This window comes from Schistocerca cancellata, chromosome 10 (genome assembly GCF_023864275.1).
Source record: "Schistocerca cancellata isolate TAMUIC-IGC-003103 chromosome 10, iqSchCanc2.1, whole genome shotgun sequence".
In the NCBI taxonomy this organism is placed as follows: Eukaryota; Metazoa; Arthropoda; class Insecta; order Orthoptera; family Acrididae; genus Schistocerca; species Schistocerca cancellata.
This window is the reverse complement of record NC_064635.1, coordinates 61,939,639-61,965,022: the sequence shown is the minus strand read 5'-3', so window position 1 is coordinate 61,965,022 and position 25,384 is coordinate 61,939,639. Positions and strand designations below refer to the sequence as shown.

At 38.9% G+C, this 25,384-nt stretch overlaps 1 protein-coding gene across 1 annotated transcript in view; it reads left to right on the top strand.

Annotated features, from left to right (window-relative positions):
* The window catches only part of LOC126106593 (peroxidase-like), a 118,275-nt gene that overhangs the window by 48,759 nt on the left and 44,132 nt on the right, over window positions 1-25,384 (top strand). Inside the window, exons 5-7 of the mRNA XM_049912937.1 lie at window positions 11,227-11,403; window positions 23,766-23,956; window positions 24,029-24,224. Coding sequence (XP_049768894.1) covers window positions 11,227-11,403; window positions 23,766-23,956; window positions 24,029-24,224 — 564 coding nt within the window. The remainder of the gene's footprint in view (window positions 1-11,226; window positions 11,404-23,765; window positions 23,957-24,028; window positions 24,225-25,384) is intronic.

The following is a 25,384-nucleotide window of genomic DNA, read 5'->3' as shown; positions in this document are numbered from 1 at the left end:
AAATGAAAATTTCTGCCATACTGCGATTTATTCATTATCATGAGTAATTAGCTTAACCAACAGGTTTTCTGGGCATACCTACATGTATGACTTGAGCTTTCAATTGTCACTGATCATTCCTGTTTTGTCTTCTGTACACTGCAACTAGAGATTCTATCGTAGGATATGTGGGGATACCACCACTGGAAGGAATGGATTTTGTGATGCACCGTGATATACTCTACTATAGTTATCTTCAACAAATTAACTCATGTACTGAACTGTAGTGCAGCAGTTACTTGCATTTGTTATGACATGTTCACTAAATTGTAGGTTTAACATTTCCGAATGATTTGCAATGATACCACCTCATTTAATTACTTCTTCAGTGAGTTCTTCCCCACTGGCTCCATATATTTCATTTAAATTCATTTAATTTGATACTAGCCAAAAACCAAAGCCATCTAATATAGAGTGCCACTGTTCATTTTAATTTTTGACACAAGCAATTCTTATGACACAATCATAACAAGTTTTGGTCATCAGTGACCATCTTCAGTTCTATGGCCAGCCTTTAGTAAACAAACCTGAAGAGCATTTTAATCTGTTTGTAAATGTTATAGGTGGTGGTGAGAAATAGATAACAATATTCTATGCAGGTGACATCACAATACTGAGCAGTGACCAAAATGTGGAACAGTCTGAAAGATGAGGATATATTTCTGTAAAGGCTGCTAATGAAAAATGAACAAAACATTTAGAATCATTTTGAGAAGGAAAATTTCTGAAAGATACTGAAACCGGTTTGAAAATGTAGGTATCTCAGCATTTACGTCTTTGTGAATAGTTATGAAACAATAACAAATTTCAGAAAAGATAATTCAGATTGTTAATTACAAATAAAATAGCCTCTGGCTGTCAGAAGGTTTTATAACTGTAAAACCATCCCAAAGCCAGAGGCTACTTTACTCATGACTGTATATGACTGTGTCAAGATATGCCAATGGCCGTGCTGTAGTGGTAACACCGGTTCCCATCAGATCACCGAAGTTAAGCCCTGTCAGTCTCGGCTAGCATTCGGATGAGGCACCATTTGGCTCTGTCGAGTGTTGTCGGCAAGTGGGGTGCACTGAGCCCTCCTGAGGCCAATCGATAAGCTAGTTGATTGAGGAGTAGCAACACCGGTCACAAAAACTGACAACAGCTGGGGTAGTGGTGTGCTGATCACATGCCCCTCCATATCTGCATCTCGTGACACCTAAGTGCTGAGAATGACATGATGTCCTTCAAGGCCTGTTTGGATGATGTTTGTTTGTTGTTTTGTGTGAAGATATAGTTCAGAGTGGTAGCTAGTGTACACACCCAAAACACATGGAGGAAGAATGAGATAAATGGCACAGTCCATTGACTGTCAGTCCTTGAAACAGGACCTCAGTACTCAGATACCACGTTATTCAAAAATCCACCAAAAACTTATGATAATAAACATGAAACTAGCTTTACAAAGAAGCTATAGACTATCTGCTGAAAAAGGAAATTTACAGTGTGAAAGAATACCTATTAAATTAAATTAGTATGTATTGTTCTTTGTAATCGGTGGTGTCAGAGAGTGTAATCAAAATGATTTCTTCTTATAAAATAAGTTATAGTGGATGTTCCCTGTTTTTGACATGTACTACATCAAGCCTACATTTGTTGATGATGTAATCCTACAAGGTCAAATTGTAGATCCAGAAGACACAGTCAGATGTCAGCGCAACTTCTTTCACATACACACTGTCAGTCAGTACGTAAATGATGAAAGCTGCATCGCTCTGTAGCAGACAGGACGGTCAGCGACACACGTTAATGTTGCTCCCATTAAGTGTTGTTAGCAGGCTTGACAGGATACGTAAAGGATGTGAACAGCACTGGATGTTGCTGTGAATGACACTGAGACACCACATACTCATGTTGTGATGAAGCAAGCTGGGATATTTTTACTTCCCATCTTGTGTTGCTATCTGTCTCCTTAAATCCATTTTTCATTTTTACCTCATTACCATTAGCGTACATGAGTGTAATCTGCACTTTCATGAAAGAGAAAGGATGACCCTCAATTTTAAAGAATATAGCACAAGATCTAATTTTGTGCTTATTTTCATGTTTGTTATTGACTTTCTAATTCACAAATAAAAATTCTGTACCAATTATAAATATTTGGAAGACAAACTTTGAACAATGTGTAGTTTCAGCCCCTATTATTGTGAGAATATTTAAGGTCCCAAATTTTAGTCCTGAGACATTCAGTCCACAGCCAAATTTCAAATGAGGAACCTGTGTTGGTTAGAACAACAACAATGCTTCAACTTAACTGTGAAATAAGTGTTACACAATTAGACCGTGTGTTAAGACGATGACAGTGTCTGCTCCATACGCACCCTCCTATTCTTCAAGAACACGTGAATTATGTGGTTATGTTTTTACTGCTCATAGATATTCAACAGCAAACTATTGTAGCAGTATGTGGATGTTTGCCTGGAATATATTAATGAGCCTTATCGAAGGTTAAACAATAGTGCACTGACCATATAACTGTGTATTATTGGGGGGTTGCAAACAGTAAAAGTAAAAGACTGGAAACGCAACTGTGCACCTGTCGGCTACATCACTTACAGTAGACAGTAGTTGCACATCCACCCCCTATTTTTTCAGCCAGTATGTCAACACCAAGGACAACCAATGTAGGGAGAAAGCAGGGAACGTCGTCATATAGTGAGCAAGATAACTATGATGACACAGTGGCTTGTCACTGACATCCTGCATCCCCAAATTTACCTCTCATGCAACAATATCGCAGTGCAGTTTTTCAGCAGAACAGGGCATGCCCACACACAGCACATGACTCTATGAAGTTTCTGCAACATGTTGAGACACTCCCATGCCAGCAAGATCCCCAGATCTGCCCCTTATAGAACATGTATGGGACGGCTTGCCTGTCAACTCTATCCCAGAGCCAGTATTCAGAATATCGCAGACTAGTTACAATAGTTGTGGGACAGCTTACCTCAGGAGAGGCTGCTATGGCTTTGTGACACACTTTCCAACCAAAACAATGAATGCATCCAAGCCAAAGAGGGTGCAACATCATACTGATAGATGCTCTAGCACTGAAAAGTTCTTTGTAAATCTGACTCAAGTTTGTAATCAGTTAAATAAAATTACATACCTTCTAAAGCCATGAAGCCACATTTCATGTCCTACTCCCCTTTTGGGTGCTTCAAATTTGTTTTATCAGGCAGTGGAAACCATTGTGACAAGGTAAGATATGATTCTCCAGCAAATTTCTTTCACCAGAAGCGCCATTACAGCACACTTCATGTGCACATTTCTTGTTGTATTGTTTAGAAGTAATTGGAAGGAAACCAGTGACAACTGAAGTCTACATCAGGCCCAGAGCCATTTCCTGATGGCATAACAATTGAGGCAACTACTCGCAGTAGACAGGAAATGTGTTTTCAAAGTCCAAGGTTGGCATAAATTTTCATTTGTCACAATAGTTATTCACACTGTCCATTCAGCCTTTGTGAACATTGCTTCATTGACACCATTTTGTGTCACTATGTCTCTAAGCTCGATGGTCTGCAAAACTTATTCTTCAACAATATTTTTCTTCTCTTCGGTGTTCATTCATTGACTGAAAGAATTCTGAAGTGACTTTATGAAATACTTGCACATAAAACTGAGAGAATAGCTTCTCACATTTATGTATGTTTGTCAAGATTGTCACTCATGATGATAGTCAGCTGACTATTAGTTCTTACTTCTTTGATTCAGAAGATCAGTAACTCAAACAGAAGTGAGAATTGTAGTCTGCCTCCACTCAATGACTGTATTTGTATAGTTCAATTATAGACTGCTGCCACGGAATTGTACAGTTAAGTTAGGTGTCACTCAATAACTGAGTGCCTGACTAATATAGAATTTCATAAGATGAGTACTGGGACCTAATAGTTGCTGGCATGGAACATTAGACAGTGTTTGTACTTATTGATTGCTGACAATGGACTCAGTCACAGACAACATAGTGATTGTGTGCCTTGAATGCTCGCTACCTACTGACTGACTTAGAACTCTGCATACAGTATGATACCCCTGCACACAATATTTCTTCAAATGAAATATTTCTCAATACATTATTTATACCGTTATTGTCAGCAGCCTGTAAATATACACTGAATAATGAAGTTTTGAAAAATTACAGAATGGATGAGAGTTTGGAGATTTCATACTTATGTTCTATATGTATTATATGTGGAAAATAGACCACAAAAGAGAAAAAAAATGATAATCATGTTAGGAGTTGTATTATTGCAAATGGAACTAGATTTCACATCTTCATTGATCTCATCTACATTGACATTTCAGTAAGCTTTCTTCTTTTTCTCCTTTTTGTTCTTCCAAGAACTAGCTGATTTGCTTGTCCCAGCCACAGACAAAATTGTTGCTAGTGTTTTCTTCATCTCCTTTACCACCCAGTCTATATGACAAAAAACCTTTTGGCATTCTTGTTTCTTGCATTATGTTCCAGTGCTAGAGCTATCTTTCTTTAGTTTAATTGATTCCATCATCTATTTCAAAAATATTCAGTCCCGTGTGCACATAATCATTTTTAAATGTATCTAGTCTCATTCAGCCTTTCATAGATCTCCAGAATCTCATTTCTGGTTCCCACATCTAAGTTTTTATCACTCATCGCTCATGCCTCTTAACCATACAGCTAAACTGCCACAGCCAACCAGCACTTTACAAAACTTCATTCTTTTCTCTTATCTTGAGCTCTTAGACAATGTACTTTGGACTGTTCCACCTATGGCTTCGTATTTACTCAGTCTACAGTCAATATCAGTACCAGTGCTTTAAGTTGCATTATGGCCAAGATAATGGAAGTGAGACACTCACTCAACAGGTCTATTATGGTATTACAGCAAACTTGTAATTATCTGTGTTAATGTAGACCTGAGATTGCACAGATAACCTAAAAATGAGGATAATCCAAAATACATGTTTTTACCAGAAACTCTTTTTACCATCAATTTTCTGATTGGTTTAATGCATCCCGACACAAATCACTCTCCTGTGTCAACCTCTTCACCTTAGAACAGCATTTTCAACCATTATCCTCCATTACACATTCCTCAATATTATATATTCCAGTCTCTGTCTTCACCTGCAGTTTTTATCCACTACAGCTTTCTCAAGTACCACTGAAGCCATTTCTGGATGTCTTAACACACGTCCTACCACCCTGTTCATTCCTCTTATCATTATTTTCCACATGTTTCTCTTCCTACCAAATCTGTGTAAAACCTTCTCATTTGTTATTAGTCCACTTAATTTTCATCCTCTTTCTACACTCCCACTTATTGTATTTACAAAATATGTTTCATCACATTTGGAAGCCAACCACATATTTTATGCACTGCTTAATAAAAACAGACAACTTATTTATAAAATACACTACATTTTGCATCAGTTTCTTTCAGTTCATTTTTGGGAAAATATCATTCAATATTTTCTGTTTCTGTTTTTTATCCATTTTTTTCACAGTGACTATCAGTTTTAGGAGAGTTGGTTTGGGCAAACAAATTGCTGCATACTCTAAGAACAGATCAATGCATTTCAGCACATTGGTGTGCATTATAGTGGATTCCTTGATTGCCTCATCTTCACTCTCCTCCAGTTGCAAAACTTGAGTCACAAACATAACACTGTACTCAAAATGAAAGTTTTGGTTCTAATCATAGCAGAATATCTCAGGTTTCATAGTTTTATTTTTCAAAAATTGCCTTAGACTGTACAGATAGTTCATAAACCGTATAATCTGCACCTTCATTGAGATTTTGCTGTATTCTGGTGTTCCACTTTATTCAACCAATATATTTATCAGCTGGGAAGTATGGTAACAGGAAGGGATCAACTCAGCTGAAAATTAATTGCACCATTCTTAAACAGGAAGAAAATGTGAGTAAATGCAAAGAAAAGAGAAAAAGACTGAGCAGTTTTAATGGATGAAATGGCCAAGAGAACATTTTTGAAAGGTATATGAAAAAATAAAATGAAAATTTAAGGAGATAAAAACCAGAAAGGAAACTGATACAGAATTAATGCATAATGTAAACAGGGAATGGAGGAATCAAGACAATACCGGTACTTGTACTTGAGCTTACTGCCCAGTTCATTTTCTGGACTTCACTTCCTTGACAAGGTTTAAGGACAAATTAATGTGTTCTGGTCATAAAACATTCAACAAACTCCCATCTCAACATAAAGTAAGAAATTGGGAACCCCTATGACTTCATCAGCAAATCAGAATTTTACCCCATTAGCCACTGTTCCTACAAATCATCTGAAAATGTCGACTCAGGTATTGAAAAGTTCTGTTAGCTACAGGGCAAGTAGCAATGTTTGTTGTAAAGCTGTGTGACAATTACATGGCTGAACAAAAATATGGTCCATCACAAACACATTACCACACCAAATATGCCACAGTAAAACCACTGGCATTCAAAACAGCTTCCGATCACCTCATAATAGGTGAATACAGGTCCTGCACGGTTTACAAGGTAAAATGGAAATGAGTGTTTTTCGTCATTGACCAGGAGCTCCCTTATGGGGCAGGTCCAACCACCTTGGTCCAGTCACCTCATAATGGGTAAATACAGGTCCTGCACGGTTCTCAAGGTAAAATGGAAATGAGCGTTTGGCATCATTGACCGGGAGGCCCCCTACGGGGCCAATCCGGCCACCTCGCTGCATGTCTTATTACATTCGATGCCAGATTGGGCGACCTGTGTGCCAGATGGGGACGAAATGATGATGAAGACAACACGACACCCAGTCCCCGATCGAAGAAAATCCCCGACCCAGCTGGGAATCGTAGGACGGCAATCTGTCACGCTGACCACTCAGCTATCAGAGCAGATGGTTTCTGAGGTACTCTTATACCATTCTGGCTGGAAAATAGTGGCAAGCTCATGTAACTATGATGTCAATGTAAAGCACACACCAGTCTCTCCCAAGTAGACGATGAAGGCTCAGTAATATTTAGATGTGGTGACTTTGGTGGGCAGCAGAGATGTGTTGTTTCATCCTTATGGTCACAAAACCAGCCCTGGATGATGCAGGCCATGTGAACAGGAACCCTGTTATCATGGAACACAGAATCAGCATTGGGGAAAAAACATTGTATCACGAGATGTACCTGATCAGCCAAAACGATCACACAGTCCTCGGCAGTAATGTAAGCTTACAGAGTAGCCCTGGGGCCCACAGAATACCACAATATGGCTGCCCAAATCATTACAAACCATTGACACATTTCACTCGTGGGATGTTAATGCATCCAGGAGTTGGAAAAAGCGCAAAACAACACTCATCCCACCATAAGACATCCTTTCATTGTTCCACAGTCCAGATTTTATGGCTTTGTCAACACATTATTTGCACCATGGATGAGTGGTCTTGGAATCCCACCTAACCCTGCAATTCCCTGCTCCTGGAGATCCCTTCAAGTTGTTCGTGCTGATTGTTCTTATGAGTGTGCCATTCAGCTCTGCAGTGTCCAAGCAGCTGTCATTCACTTATTTTTGTGAAAATTCCATTCAGTGACTGTTTGTCATGATCATTCAACACATTTTCATTTGTGTTGTGTCTTAGTGGATGAAATGTTTCCACTTCCCTGTAAGTGGTAGAAATCTTCAATGGAGTGCCTCTTGAAACACCAAACACTTCACCTACGATGCTTACAAGCACCAACAATTGCCTGCATTCAAATTCAGTTAGCTCCAACACAATGCACTTATAGCTACAGAGAACAATGCTCTGATCATGACTGGCACATGCAATGTATTGAGGATATTGCACAGGCATCATTCAAGGTCAAATACAACAGCACAACCTGCAGGCTTGGATAGCATCTGAATTTATGTTCAAGCATGTGTTTCTTGTGGTGTTTCCATATTTTGGCCCAACCCCTTAATAATATACAAATATACTATAAATAGCTCACAGTACTTATGGATGTAAAAATATTTTCTTTGAAAATTGCCATGGAGTAACACAAGAGAATAAGAGCATGTACTAATCAAGGCAGGCCTTAAACACAAAAAAAGTAAGTGGTCTGGTTTAAGCAACTGAAAAGGTACATCCAGTTTATGTGACTGCAGCCTACATTTTTAAACAGATATCTAAATGAAACAATTTAACATTATGCTGCCCGGCGACACCACAGTGATGTCATGCACAAAATAGCAGTCAATGGACAGTGACACCACAGTGGTGTCATCTGCATAGTATCACTCAGTGGCTGACGAAACCACATTGGTGTCATGAGCATAGTATCACGCAGTGGCTGGTGACAGCACTTTAGTATCTTTTGCATTCTGTTAGTGTTTTGTTTAGGTAACAGTAAGTTACACACATCAACAAGTTTTTTGTTTTTATAGTACTTGTGCCCTTTCATTATTGCAGATGAAAGGGACAATACAATTATTTACGATGACTATGCGGACATCGTGTCTTACGTTCTGAATGACTTGGCCAATTTGGAAGAAGACAGGGATAACAAAAAAATGAAAGCAAAGCAGAATTGTTGGAAAATAGTGAAATACGTCCAAGAATAATTTGGTGAAGAAACTGATTTGGCTGAGTCAGATGAAGAAGACAGTGCACAGTGGTCAGACTTTGATTTACCGAGGACCAATAATAAATTTTAATGATCTCTGGGTCCAAACATATTTCCCAAAGATACACATAGTGTCAAGAATATTGTAGAATTATATATTGGGAATGATCTATTTGAGTATATTAGCAATGAAACCAACAAGTAGCACAGTCAAAATTGCAATAGAAGGAAACTGGATTAAAAAAATGCCAAATTGGTCAATGTTACGGGACCTAAACTTAGAAAATCGTTTGGGCTTACTCTCCTTATGGGAACTGTATAAAAAAAAGCAAGGATCAATGATTATTGGTCAACAAATCCATTGACAGACACACCGATATTTAGCAAAACAATGTCCTGCAAGTGATTCAGACAAATATTATCATTTTTACATTTTTCCAACAACAACAATATACTGGATAATGCCAACCAGCTTTTCAAAGTGCAATTTGTAATTGATTATTTTTCCAAAAAGTTTAAAGAAACTTTTAATCCAAGTTAAAACATCTCACATGAGGGAATGATACCATGCCATGGATGATTAAATTTTCAAGTTTACAAACCATCGAAAATTATAAAATATGGCATACTCATTCAGATGCTGTGTGTTTCGAGTACAGGATACATTTTCTCATTCAAGATATATTCTGAGGCTGGACAGCCTTTAGCGAAACCACTGATGAAACTATTGATACCTTCTTATGGAAAGTGGCATCACCTCTATGTGGATAATTATCATAACAGTGTAGTACTTCCAGTGAAGTTACTTGAAAAAAAAAATTGAGTTTGTGGAATGATACGGCAAAATAGAGGATTTCTGGAAAAATTAAAGCATGCAAAATCAATGTGTTTTCAGCTTGTCATCAATGCAGAGGTACTTGCACAGGTATGATCTCTACAGTACATAATTCCCCTTTGACTGACACTTAGAGAAAATGTAGGAAAATCAATTACACAAGGAAAAAACCTGGAAGTGTATTAGACTACAACAAATACATGAAAGGAGTGGATCGAGCAACCAGTATTTGAGTTATTGCTCTATAAACTGAAGAACCATAAAATAGTCAAAAAAGGTTTGCATGTACCTCTTAAATTGTGCATTATTTAATTCATTCTGTATATGTCTATATTTAAATACAGGACTCAAGAGTCTCCAGTTTCACAATTTTTTATTGAAAGTGTCTGATTCATGGATAAAAGACCATGTACCTGCTTCTGAGCAAAACTTGGAGGTTGCCTCTACATCATGTACATCTCCTCATGATCTGGTTGACAGACTTTCTGATCACATGAAGCAACACTTATTTCCAAAATGAATAAACGAAAATGAAGAAACTGCCATGTATGTTCCAAACACAAAAAAAGGAGAACAACAAACATAATGTGCAAGTATTGTGGAGTTGTGTTACATCTTGGAGACTGTTTTTCTAGATATCATATGAAAGAGAAATACAAGTACCAAGTACAATGCAAATAAACAAATATATGAAACAAACAAATTTTGTATTTAATTATGTATGTATATCTTCAAAATTTAATGAAAGTAGGGGAAAAGGAATGAGAACTTATGAGAACTAATGATGAGATTAGTAAAACTTAACAATTTATAATCTCCCGATAATGTCCAGAATGGCTGTGCAAGCCAAGTAATCCGAATTAGCACTGGTGGTGCCAAGCAAATACATTTGTACGAGACATGCGGATGGCAAAGTGTTAATAATAAACATTAACCTTAAACCTTACTATTCCAGAACACATACAGCTTGAAAGCTTTACCTTCCAATATCTGGGAGAAACAAGTGAGAATATAACACAACGTTATACATTTTTCCATTGGCAACATATGTAATGATGAACTGACAAGTAACAAGTGAAGTGGGTAACTTGTGCACTCTGTTGCAGAGTGGTAGACGCCTAAATTGCTGTTTACATATTTACACTTGACCTCATTACAATTCAGGAGAATGCACAGCCAAGAGACCAGAGGGTCGGCCTCATTGCAGGAGGTTGCGGGGTGTTCATAAGAGGGCACTTTCCTCTACTGACATACTATAAATAGAATAAGTATTTACAGATGTAGAAAATATTCTCTGTGAATAATACAACTTTAATCAAGTAAATATTAAGCAACTGATAGCAGTTGAACAGCAGCTTTCTTCAAAGTAGGACCTATAATAGTTTGTTGGTAGTACAATACTATACAAATTAAGTTTCTGTTATGTCTTTGTCTTATTTTAACATATACCTCCACTCATTTCATATCCCTGAAGGTTATTCTTCTTTATGGTATTTGTGAAGGATGATCACTTAATCGATGAATGAATTTCAGAGATGTAATGTGTTGTAACATAAAGGTTTCTGAAAATTGACTTTCTGAATTATAAGTATTATTGCAGTTTTTCTTTGATGCATAGAGACTAGGAGCTTTTTTTAAATGTGAAATGTATAAAAGATGATTACAGTGGCTGTCCTTTCCTTTGGGATTGAATCAGTGGAATTTTTGGAGATTCTCATTAATTCCTACTGTACTTGTTTCCTTGCAGGTATCAATGAACCTAGGAAATCTGTCACAGGCAAAGAGCTACCAAATGCCAGATCTCTGAGGCAGCACTTACTGCCAGTTGGTGACTTTGATGATGAGACTAATACGATGATGGTGATGGGGTTTGGTGGTTTAATAACCCATGATGGGGCTCTCAGTGGAGACTGGCTTGGAGAGAGTAAGTGATATCTCATTACCTTATCTACACATCTAATTGCTTTGAGTGAAGGGAGTTTCTAGTTCATCATCCAGTCAACACAAAGCTCAGCAGAGATTCAATGGGTGTGGAAAACAAGACTGAGTGTGGAAGTTTTGAAGGAATACCTGGTCTCTCAACAAAATTGATAAAGGAGGCTGCAAAACTGAAATTAGGATTGCTGTATGAGAATTTGAATCTTATTCCTCCTGGACAGTGGATGTTTAATTTCTCTACTCTAGGTAACAGAAAAATGTTGCAGAAGTGGATCAGCAACAAATGAATTGTTATGCAGTTTCCTAAAAGTTGCTCAGAATATCCTCCAGTCTATAGCTACCAATTAATGAAAATTTACTACACTTTCCAGTCACATTAAGGTGACAACCCATCAGAAGCCTGAATAACAGCCTTCAGTAGTATGGACTGCTGTGAGATGTGCAGGAAGACAGTCAGTCAGGCTATGGAAGGTAACGACAGTCTGTGGAGCCATGCCAGCTTCAGAGCCAGTTGAGGACTCATTGTGAACAGCCTGATCAAGGTAGTCCCACAGATTCTCAATTGGGTTTAAGTGCAGGGAGTTTGGTGGCCAGGGGAGTATGGTAAATTCATCCTGATGCCCTTCACTCCACAAGTATATGCTACGAGCTGTGTGACATGTTGCATTGTCCAGCTGGTAGACATCATTGTGTCAAGGAAAAACAAACTGCGTGCAGGCAAAAACAAAAAATAGAAAATCCGGGATGGGGTAATGACAATATTATGAAAAAAAAATATTGCTCCTCACCATATAGAGGAGATGTTGAGTCACAGACAGACACAGCAAAAAGACCAACATACACTTTGTGACCAAAAGTATCCGGACAGCCACAGATACTTTTTTCATATTAGATGCATTGTGCTGCCACCTACTGTCAGGTAAACCACATCAGAGACCTCAGTAGTCACTAGACATCATGATAGAGCAGAATGGGGTGCTCCGCAGAATTCATGGACTTCGAACGTGGTCGGGTGTTGGGTGCCACTTGTGTCATTCATCTGTATGTGAGATTTCTACACGCCTAAACATCCCCAGGTCCAGTGTTTCTGATGTGTTAGTGAAGTGGAAACATGAAGGGACACGTACAGCACAAAAGCATAAAGGCCAATCTCGTCTGTTGACTGACAGAGACCACCGACATTTGAAGAGGGTTGTAATGTGTAATAGGCAGACATCTATCCAGACCACCACACAGAATTCCAAACTGTATCAGTATCCACTGCAAGTAATATGATAATGAGGTGGCAGTTGACAAAACTTTGATTTCATGGTCAAGCAGCTGCTCATAAGCCATGCATCATGCCTGTAAATGCCAAATAGTGCCTTGCTTGGTGTAAGGATTGTAAACATTGGATGATTGAACAGTGGATAAATGTTGTGAGGAGTGACGAATCATGGTACACAATGTGGTGATCCGATAGCTGGGTGTGGTTATTGCAAATGCCTGGTGAACGTCATCTGCCAGCATGTGTAATGCCAACAGTAAAATTCAGAGGTGGTGGTATTATGGTGTGGTCATGTTTCTCATGGAGGGGGCTTGCACCCCTTGTTGTTTCTCATGCGACTATCACAGCACAGACCTACATTGATGTTTTAAGCATGTTCTTGTTTCCCACTGTTGAAGAGCAATTTGGGGATGGTGATTGCATCTTTCAGTACGATTGAACATCTGTACATAATGCACGGTGTGTGGCAGAGTTTTTACACGACAATAGCATCCCTGTAATTGGACCGGCCTGCATACAGTCCTGACCTGAATCCTATAGAACAGCTTTGCAATGTTTTGGAATGCCGACTTTGTGCCAGGCCTCACTGACCGATTGATATGTCTTCTGAGTGCAGCATTCTGTGAAGAATGGGCTGCCATTCCCCAAGAAACCTTCCAGCACCTGACTGAACATATGCCTGCGAGAGTGGAAGCTGTTGACAAGGCTAAGGGTGGACCAACATCATATTGAATTCCAGCATTACTGATGGAGGGTGCCATGAACTTTTGATTCATTTTCAACCAGGTGTCCAGATAATTTTGATCACATAGTGTACATGTTGAGCTTTTGGCCAAAACTGCCTTTTTGTAAAGGAGAAGCACAACTCTCACACACATGACCACTGTCTCTGGCCATCGAGTCTCAGGCCCTCGAAATTCCACAGATTCAGCAGCCAGAGACAGTGGTCATGTGTGTGTGAGTTGTGCTTCTACTTTACAAAAGCTCAACATCTATGCCATCAAACTGCATGTAGGCCGGGACATGATACCCAAGGATATATGTTTACTTGTGTTTTTCCATTTTGCCTTACAGAATAATTATATTGCCCACAAAGTGCCAGAGAAACATTCGTCAGACCATAAGCTCCCTCCTCCAACATGTATCCCCCTGCTTCATGCTGTTCATGCCAATGGCCATCTGTCCAATGCAGCATAACACATGATTAATCTTTAAAGGCCACCTGTCACCCCTCAATGGACATCCAGTTGAGGTATTGGCATGCAAATCCCACCTTCACCACTGTTGAACAGCAATCAGCATAGTGTTGCCACCTGCGAGTGTTTATTGTACACTGGTGCCAAACACAGGCAGTGGTGACACACGTAATTGGAATGTCACTATACACTATAGTAGGAAGAATTCATGATTTATAAGTGATTTGTGGTGTATACAGTGTGCAGGATTTAGTTCACATAGTTGCCATCCATGGCATCAGTAGTGGCTCTAACCTGGCTCAGCACTGACTCAAACTGAGCTTAATCTCTCTCCCACATTTCGTCATGTGTAGTGGTTGGTGGTTAGCAGCATACCAGCCTCTCAATAAGCTACAGCCAGATGCTTTCATGGGTGAGGGACTTGGAGAACATGCTGACCAGGCCAACAATCGGACACCCTCTGAATTGAGGCAGGGCTGGATTGGACAAACAATTTGTGCCTTGCATTATCTTACTGGAACATAACATCATCGAGATCTCCAAGATAGAGTACAGCCACCAGCCTTAACACGTCAGAAATGTTACAGCTGCTGCCCAAACTACTGGCTAATGAAACCAGAGTCAATCGTCTTGTGTACCCATACCACCACACCTGTGGACCTGTATGATAGTGATAAATGCAGTATGGCAATGTTTACTTCCCTTGGAAGTCTCCGTGTGTCACTACATCCATTATAATTATCTAAGCAGAAATGGGAGTCTTCTGAAAAGACCACATGGAGCCATTTCTGAGCATCGTACCGGGCACACCACTGTCTCTCTCTGCTGCTGCATCTAAGGAAACTACAGCAATGATCAGCATGCTGACAGACAGTAGTGCTACAGGGTGTCATCAAACTCTGTGTGTAAATACCTGTGCAACAAACAAGACCATTTCCTGACTCTAGATACTAGTACCTGATGTAGCAGTACAATTCTACATGGCTGAGTGAACAATATGTCTGCCTTCTTGGGATGAACTGTGGGTTCGCTGAGGTCCTGTATGGCATTATGTCCCTACAGGACTCATTCAGTTGGTATCCACCTAACACTCATGGGTTCCCAACCAAAGTGAGCAGCAGTTCCATGGGATGATTAACAGTCTCAACAGGCAAGTGTCTTGCAACAGCCATATTCCAAAATTTGTAGGTAGATTTCCTTCTTCTTCTTCTTCTTCTTCTTCTTCTTCTTCTTCTTCTGTGAGGGATAACACAATCTTCTTGCAAACAATTAACAATGAAATGTGATTTATAAATGGGAAAATGAGAAATCCGGTCCATAATCTTTCCTTGCATAGATAATGTAGATCACTTTAATACTACTTAGCATTACAATAAGTAATGCAACGCCATTCTTTCTTGGCCAATTTCAGTTAGCAAAAATGCAGAATTTGTTGTGGAACATCATGGAGTATTCCTGTTTCAGCTCCTATTGTTTCATGAAGTTCCAATAGGTGGCAACACTGTACATATCATTCAAAATGGCGTCTGACATGGAGGTACAATCCAAGCAGAGAGCTGTCACTGAGTTTCTCTTGGCATATATCTTCACAGATATTCGTAGATGCTTGCAGAATGTTTATGAAGACTTGGCACTGAACAAAAGGGCAGTGAGTTGTTGGGTGAGGCATTTGTCATCATCTGACCGAGGACACACAAACCTGTCTAATATCCTGTGTGACAGCTCGCTGCACACAGCTGTGACTCTTGCAGTGTTGTGGACATTCTCATTTGAGGTTATCAATGAATCACAATCAAACACTTGCTGCTCAACTGGACATCTCTGTTGGTAGAGCTGACACATGCATTCACCAACTGCAGTACTCAGAGGTGTGTGCCTGCTGGGTTCCTCACCACCTAAAATAAGACCATAAAGAGCAATGAAAGACTATTAGTCCAAAATTGCTTGGGCATTATGATACTGATCATAACAATTTTTTGTGGAACATCGTCACAGATGACGAAACATGAGTTCGTCCCTTTGAACTGGAAATAAAATAGCAATCTGTAGAATGCTGCTGCACCACCTTTCCTCTGAAGAATAAGTTCAAAGCTGCACCCTCGGCCAGTAAAGTCACTGTGACAGTCTTCTGGGACTCTGAAGGGATTATTCTGTTCAATGAGCTCCCTCGTGGTGCAATGATCAGCTCTGATGTGTAGTGTGCTGCCCTCTGGAAATTGAAGAAACAACTTCAGAAAGTTTGTCACTGCAAAAATGCAAAAACATTTCCTTCTCCATGACAATGCGAGGCCTCACGCGAGTCTTGCACTGAAAGAAGCTAAAAAAACTTCATTGGACTGTTCTTCCTCATCCAGTCTACATCCCAGATCTCACACCTTCTAACCTCCATCTGTACGGCTCAATAAAGAAAACACTCCATGGGAAGCAGTACGATGGATAATGGGTAGGTTATCGACGTAGCAAAACATTGACTCTGATGTTGACCAGTGGTACCGTGTGGGCATACAGGCCCTCCCAGTGAGGTGGCCGAAGGCCATTGCATCGAATGGAGATTATGTTGGAGAATAGGGTGTTGTCGCCAAAATAGTGGGGAATAATATGGTGTATTGGAGTTCTGGATAGAACTGACCTGCTTTCAGAAAAAAAAGTCACATTACTTAGCTGATCACTCCCTGTATTTTGTGCACTTGCACTGCAATGCTAATTACTTGGATGTCCTTTTCTCAGACAGTATCCTGAAAATTGTGGATTAAGGGAAACAGGCCAATTTCTTATTCCTATATTTCTGCAAAAATATGACACAGTGCCAGACAGAATGCTGTTAACAAAGGCCCAAGTATATGCAATAGCTTCTCAGAAGGGGAAGTGGCTCAAAGACTTTTTAAATAATAGAACCCAGTACATAGTCCTGGAGAGCAAGTGCTTGTCAGACACAAAGTTATCATGCAGAGTACCCCAAAGTGTGATAGGATGCTCTTGTTCTTTATACTCATAAACTGACAGATACAGTGAGCAGTGGCTGTAGAAGCATACAGGATGATTTGCGTTCCATTTTTATCTGGTATGATGAATGGCATCTTGCTCTGTAAATTAACCCAAATGAGTGGGGAAAATAATCATATATTTTTTTAATACTGTATTGGTTGTGTGCCGGTTGACAAAGTTGTCAGTGAAATGTCTAGGTGTATTGCTTGAATGTTATGTTAAATGGAAGAAGCATGTAAGTTCAGTTGATTTGAAGGTGAATGATGAACTTCAGTGTGCTGGGAGGTTATAGCTCATCTGTAAAGTAGGCTTTTATAACTGATTATTTATAACTGATTATTGAGTACTCCTCAAGTGTTTGGAATCCCCACCAGGTCAGATTATAGGAAGACACTGAAGCACTGCTATAGTTGTCACCAATAGGTTTGCCCTACATTTCAGTATAATGAAAATACTCTATGAATTTAAATGGGAATCTCCGGAATGAACAAGATGTCCTTTTCACTAAATACTACTGAGAAACTTCCTGGCAGATTAAAACTGTGTGCCCGACCGAGACTCGGACTCGGGACCTTTGCCTTTCGCGGGCAAGTGCTCTACCATCTGAGCTACCGAAACACGACTCACGCCCGGTGCTCACAGCCTCACTTCTGCCAGTATCTCGTCTCCTACCTTCCAAACTTTACAGAAGCTCTCCTGCAGGAGAGTTTGAAAAAAGTTTTAAAAAAATGTTATTTGTTGTTGACTTATATTAACAACATACTTCTTAAAGAGGGGTTGCTGTGGAAGCAGGGTCCAGATCCTGATATCATTTAGCACTTTCTTAGCAATATCAACACATTTTGACAACATGTACTACCAAGTTGGGGGTACTTTACGACCATCACAAGAAATTTAAAAAATGGAAATTTCATTTATTGTTGTTCACTTTTACTCACAACATACTTTTTAAATATATATAGATTTACAGGTAAACTTCTGAATCTGAAAATACTGAATAGAATATTCACTATAAAAAGCAAAATCTACCCCTAAAACTTTTTTAAGGTTAAGTTTTAACTGAAAAAATTAAAATAATTACAAACTGTGTTCCCGAAGATGGTGTGTTCCCTGACAAGTTGAAACTGGCTGTAGTTAAGCCAAAACACAAAAAGGGGAAATAAAGCAAGTACAGAACTACAGACCCATTGCCCTAATCTCAAATTTCACCAAATTGATGGTGAAAATAATATTAAAAATGTCCTGGAACATTACAACAATGCTGACGTATTAAGTTATTTTCAGCATGGTTTCAGATCTTGAAGTATCACCTCAGCAGCAGTACAATTTGTCCATAATGTAGTTGAAAAAATAAATGAAAGATCAAAAGCAGCAGGAGTGCTCCTGGACCTCTCAAGGGCTTTGATAGAGTACATCATGACATTCTCTTACCAAAAATTGTGAAGAGTGGTGTCACTGGAAAACTCATGCAATTGCTAGAAATATATTTAAAGGGTAGACAGTAGTGCACTTAGATTACATACTCTAATGGAGATATACTAGAGATGAGAAGGCCAAGTATAAGAAATATACATTTTGGTGTTCCCCAGGGCTCCATTTTAGGTCCAGTCCTAATCATATTCTATGTAAATGATTTCCCAAGCTCTCTTGACAACACGAAATTGATCATTATGTATGCAGATGATACATCTGGTGTCTGCTGTGCAGACAGTGAGCCCAGCCTAATTGAAGAGTTACATAACTTTATTGAAAAGGCAAGAGCTCACTTTGAAAGAGGCAACCTAAAATTAAACATAGAAAAAACTAATATTATTCATTCTAAACCAAGCGATCCAAAGAGACAAAATACTGTGACTGATGAAATTCTACCATAAACCAATACAGATTGTATAGTCTTGGGTTTTGGTATAGACAATTGACTTTCATGGAAGCAGCAAGTTAATTATGTCTGTAAAAAAAAAATAACAGCCAGTCTATATGCATTAAGAAGATTATCACCATGTCTTAATTCTGAAACCCTAAGGACTGTAGATTATGTATTAGTGTAGCCTTTCTTGTCTTATGAAGTAGTACTGTGGGGTGGGACATGCCAAACTAACATGAAAAAGGTTTTCATACTGCAGGAGCGAGCCTTGAGGATCATAGCAAAAGTAAAACCACGAACTTCTTGCAAACCCCTATTCATTAGACACAATATTCTCACAGTTTATGCCATGTATATACTAGCAATTACAATGCTAGTGAAAGAAGAGACTAAGACCACAAAAAGAAACATGGTCATTTACAACTATGAAACAAAGCATAGAAAAGACTCTCATATGGTTAACAGAAGATTACCAGTGGAAAGCTCCTATGTCAAAGGAGCTGTTTTTAATAACTTGTTACCCAATGAAGTTAAGATATCGACAGAGGATACTTTCAGAAAGTGAGTCAAGCAGCGGCTTATTCAAAAATGCACTCAATACCCGAATTTATCATGAATTTTAATGTAATAAGAAATAATGTAAACTAAAAATATTGTAATTGTAAAAGCTTTATACTTAATTGAAAACACACATGCATGTAAAATTATGTGTTATGAGCAATAAACTGAAATACATTGCCAGAAAAAAAATTTGTCCGCTTTTTTAGAGGTTTCAGATCCACTCAAGTTTTATTGTTGCAACTGTGCATACAGACTACAGGAAATTATTACATTTACAGTTCAATGTCACGAGTGTTTCTGAGGTACCAGGTATTGAACCATGCTGCAACACTCATGTTAGTATGTGGTGTAGCCTCTATGGGTGACAGTACAGGCTTCAAGTCTGGCATCCAGTCAATCATACAGTTGGCAAATACTGTCCTGAGATACACTGAGCCGAGCCTGTTCGACTACTTCACACAGTTCTGTGTTGGTCAACAAGTCACACAAGTCATTTCTCATCCCATCATATCTCATAAGTTCTTAATTGGAAGCAAGTCCAGAGAGCATTCTGGTCAGCAGAGTTGCTGCGCATCTCACAGGGCACCTCAAATTTTGCAGGCAGTTTGCGAGTGAGCATTATCCTGTCAGAATGACATATCATTGTCCTTTTGCAAGAATGGTGAAAGAATGAACCTAACAACATTCTGCATGTACTGTGGGCTGGATTGTGTTCCCTCCAGAACCACCAAAGATGAATGAGAGTTGTAACTTATCGCACAAAAGACCGTAAGGCTTAGGATGGGGGCAGTGTGTCTTAGATGAATGCACTCTATGAGCTAGTGCACACCAGGTCTATGTGGTATGCACAAATGTCCATCACTAGTGTGCAGGCAGAATCTGCTTTCATTCCTGAAGGCTGCAGTGCACCATTCCATCTCCCCAGTGACCCTCTGACAGCATCGGTCGACCCGTGCACATCAATGATGCTGTGGTGTGAGTGGATGATGGGCTAGGAGTGTGAGTGATTGTAGTCCCACTGCTAATACCTGGTTTGTAACAGTTCACATTGACATGACTGAGTTCACAAGCCCTCTCACCTGTGCTGTGCAAGCTGTACAATCCGCCACTGCTGCCCTTACAATACGATGATCCTGGCACATGTCTATGCTATGTGGACGTCCAGAACCTCATCTAAGAGTGTGAGAATGTTCACGAGTTCACAGATACCAGCATTGTTGCACATTTGATGCAGCACATACAACTTGCGTAGCTGTTCTCTAGAAGGACCATCCCACCACATGGGAGACCAAAATTTGACCCCTTTTTGAACTCACTCAGTTGGCTGTAGGAAGCACAAGTGCATCTCCATGTCATGGTTGCTTGCTGTTTCACACATTTGCACCACACTGAACCTCCTGGCTGTGAGCATTCCCTGTTAAAGGACAGACACAGATGTTACTCTGGTAGCCATGCTACTATGCTTCCTGTTGGTGGACGATTTTGAAACCATTATCAGTAAATCCACTATGCTCCAGGTGGCATATGCCATGATCAGAACAAAATTGATGTCATCTTTCCAGGAGTACAATTTTTTTTGTGGCAGTGTGTAAAGTAACTGATTAGATTACAATATTTTCAAAAAATGAGCCCAAATTACCCATCCACACCTTGAAATTGCAAGGGTTAAATCACTGATTTAATAGTCAACTTGGATGTGATGTCTTTATTCACAGAGGTTTCCCTGTCAGAGCCCTTACTTGGCAAAAGTTTTGGTAAAGAGGTCTCAGCTTTATTTAGACATGTTATGATCTCGACATACTTTATATTTAGTAATAAATTTTTTGAACAGACTGATGGTGTCACCTTGGGTAGTCACTTGTCACCCTTGGAGTCCAATTTGTTTATGGAGTACTCTGAGGAAAAGACACTGGAAACTGCTAGTCTGTCATCCACAGTAGTTTGAGACTATGTTGATGACACATTCATAGTGTGGCCCCATAGTGAAGATAAATAACAAGAATTTTGAAACCATTTGAACCCCATCCATTGACAAATCCACTTCACAATGGAAATCAAATAGGAGGTATAGGAGGGTTACCTTCTATTTTTATGTTTTGGTTCAGCCTAAAGATTATAGTACTTTGGTATATGTGGTATATCAGAAGCCAATGCATGCTGATTTATCTTTATTTTCAAACAGCTGCCACTGTACTTCCCAGACGATGAGTGTTCTCAGAACTTTAATACCCAGAGCACATTTCATTGCTGATGAGGGCAGTCTGCAAAAGGAACTTCTACACTTAAAAACAGCTTTTGAAGGTAATGGATATTCTCCACAGCAGATACGAAGGAACTATGAATAAAACCAAAAATCGGCCTATTGAATACAGAAGATGACAAAGAAAAGTTTTAATTCATTTTTTCCTACCTTGGGTGGGAAGCTATCAACAAAAATATGACAGATTCTAATCAAGTGTAAAATAAGTGTTTGTTTTCCCTCCATTGAAGACAGCAGCATTCTTGGCTTCCACTAAAGGTGATTTAATGCTACTGACTGCTTGGGCTTAAAAGTTCCCCTGAAAGTGTGGTCTTTCATATGTCAGGCAGATGGTTCATACAGTCCTTGAAAAGTGCATGGAACATTTTAGGTACACCTGCCTCATACAGCCCAATACCCCCAGCCTTGGCAGAGCACTACATTGTCACTTGTCACTCTATGCTGTACAAAAGTGTCGAACTCCTTGTATCAACTTCATCTTTTTGGGACACAGTGGTGAAAGAAGCAGTTGAAATTCATTTGATGAATAATTTTAAATATATACCAGTTTAAGCTTCGAATCCAAAATTTAATTTAATAAACTTTCAAGGACTTTGCTACAGTGCAACTCAGAATTATACATTGACTTCCCAATGTAGATCAACCACATAACCACAGATGCAACTCATGCATCTTTGCTGTCAGTCAACACCTCTGGTGATTGTATATTTATGGCCCCATGCAGAGCGGAATGGTCCGTGGGTTTAAAGGGATGGGACAAGTGTAGGGCCAGTCTTCTGAAGATGGCCAAATGGTACACAGCTGAAATATTAGAAGAAGAAGAAGGATTTATGCTCCAGCATGTCTGTAACTTAATGGAGAAACTGCTGAGTCATTCAGTGGTATAATGACTGCAGCAAAAAGATTTCCGAGTTTTTGAGCTTTCAAGTATTCAATTAAATAGTTACATTTCTCCTTCTTCAGTTCTTTGGTTGGCATTTATATCAATTTCCATCTTTAATACAATTCAACCTTTACTGCAGTAACTTGCCATCAATGGCTCTGCTCAACCACATGTACAATTCTATACATATTACTGCTTAAAAAAATTTCATATTGCAAATGCCTAAAGATAATATTCACAAGTCATAAAAGTGGATTTTTTACAATTATTCTTTAATACAATTTTCAGTGAATGTCAACCACCTTGTTAGAGTAAACTTTTTAAATCCAGATTTTAACTTTTAAATAGAAGTAATTTTATACTTGGGCCACATATCACGAAGGATCTTTTATTTGACTTTAGTGGCATTAATACCAATATTTTTGTGAAAAGGGAAGGAATTTCAGTTATTTTAAATTACTGACACTAACAATAAAAAAATTTCAGGAAAAATAATGGTTACAAATGTATTACAACTTGCAGTTTTGGTGTACAAACTTGATATTTAATTTCATATAGTTCATGCTATGAAAAACTCTCTTCAATTTACAACATAATTTTTCATACATTTTTATGATCACATATGTTCAAGAAAAGTCTCATTTTTAATAAAACAGCATTGAAATTGTATTCACATTTTTGAGAAATGTCATTTTTTGTCTTAATATATGAAATTTTCAGATATTTGAAATAAATATTCAAGAATTTCGTGAGTAAACAACATCCAAATGTAAAAGTATTTTCTATTTATACATGTGTATATTAATATAAGTGACCTGCTAGTAATAAGCAATGAAATGCTGATCAGGTGTATTGTGTTCTTCTCTAAAATGAGTATGGCATTAGTACATCAGCTTCTATACTGAAATGAGTGCGGCAGTGTAGTTCTGTTGCAGAATCAATGTGCACTTCTAAAACATTTAAGTATGCAGTTGTAACACCCATAGTGCAGTGATATTGTGATAACTACTTTGGCTAGCATATGATGTAAAATATTTTGCATTGTGTGAACATACCACAATCTAGATCACATTTTTTTTACTCTAATGGGCATCTTCACATCTAATATAAGGAAAGGATGATAGCAGTCCACAGTACCATCTGTTTGACAAGTGCTCACTGATTCCAGTGACAGGTGCTAACATTGTCTCCATAGTTTTCTTCTGATGGTGGCCTACTGAGGTGTAAATTGGTAGTTGCAATAAAAGCCCATGCTGTAAGCTGTGCTTTGTTCATTAAATTATAAAAAAAGATCACTGTATCTTCCTGGTGACACTATGATGTATATTTCAGATGGACAGTACATAATGTGCTGCTCACATAAGGCCACTCCCCTCCCGTGTAAGGACATCAGTGTTGGCTGCTACCCAGTTAAAATACCAGAGGATGATGAGTTTTACACAGAAAAAGGAGTAAAGTGTATGAGTGTTGTGAGGACAATGAAGACCTACACAATGGGAGGATACTTGGGCCCTGCACAATCAGTACGTATGGCTCCACGTGCACAGCTTCACTTGCTATTAGATCTGGTTACTAACTGTCACTTTGTATTTCAGGTTAGCTCTGCAAGCCACTATCTAGATGCTTCTTTCATGTACGGATCTGATGAGAGGCATGCATCTAGAATAAGGGAGTTCAGTGGAGGGCGACTTACGACACGGGTCCTTGCTGATGGCAGAAAAGTGTTGCCCCAGGTCAACGACTCAGTAGCCTCTTGCAGTGTGTCCTCTGATGAAACATGCTTTCTTGCTGGTGAGGATGGCATCATTTCTAACTTCAGTTCATATGTAATTACCTAAAATTCTTCTGTCATAGACAGCAAGGGACTTGCAGGGATCAACTGAACTGACAGACATCTATAGTTAGCTAGTTTAATGTTCCACAGGTCATATTGTATGATATCTCATAATGGTGTGGAATGAGTCGTTTTACTTTCACATTTAAAATTAATAAATGTGGCTGCAAACTGAATATATAGACACACAGATGTGAGTTAGTAACTCCTAATGACCGCCTTTTATACATAACAATAACAGGAATTCTTCTACAGAACAGAAGGACTTTTCAAGGAGAAACCTTTTCAGTTTTATCTCAAATATTACTTTGCTGTCCGTCAGACTTTTTATGCCACTGATTAGGTGGTAAAAAGTTTTTGTTGGAGCATTGTGCACCTTTTTTTGTGCTAAAGACAACTTAATATGGATTAATGAATGTCATTTTTTTAGGTATTGTAATTATGTACGTCATTACTCCTTTTGAACGGTAGTGGATTATTTACAACAAACTTCATGTGACAATAAATATACTGGGAAGTAGCAGTTAGAATGCCCAACTCCTTAAACAGATGTCTACAAAATGATTGTGGATGTGCACCACAGCACATTTTTGAGCAATGAAGACTTCCTTTCTCAAAGATGAGTTACTCCAGAAAATTGTTGTTGTTGTGGTCTTCAGTCCTGAGACTGGTTTGATGCAGCTCTCCATGCTACTCTATCCTGTGCAAGCTGCTTCATCTCCCAGTACCTACTGCAACCTACATCCTTCTGAATCTGTTTAATGTATTCATTGCTTGGTGTCCCTCTACGATTTTTACCCTCCACACAGCCCTCCAATACTAAATTGGTGATCCCTTGATGCCTCAGAACATGTCCTACCAACCGACCCCTTCTTCTGGTCAAGTTGTGCCACAAACAACTCTTCTCCCCAATCCTATTCAATACTTCCTCATTAGTTATGTGATCTACCCATCTAATCTTCAGCATTCTTCTATAGCACCACATTTCGAAAGCTTCTATTCTCTTGTTGTCCAAACTATTTATCGTCCATGTTTCACTTCAATACATGGCTACACTCCATACAAATACTTTCAGAAACGACTTCCTGACACTGAAATCTATACTCGATATTAACAA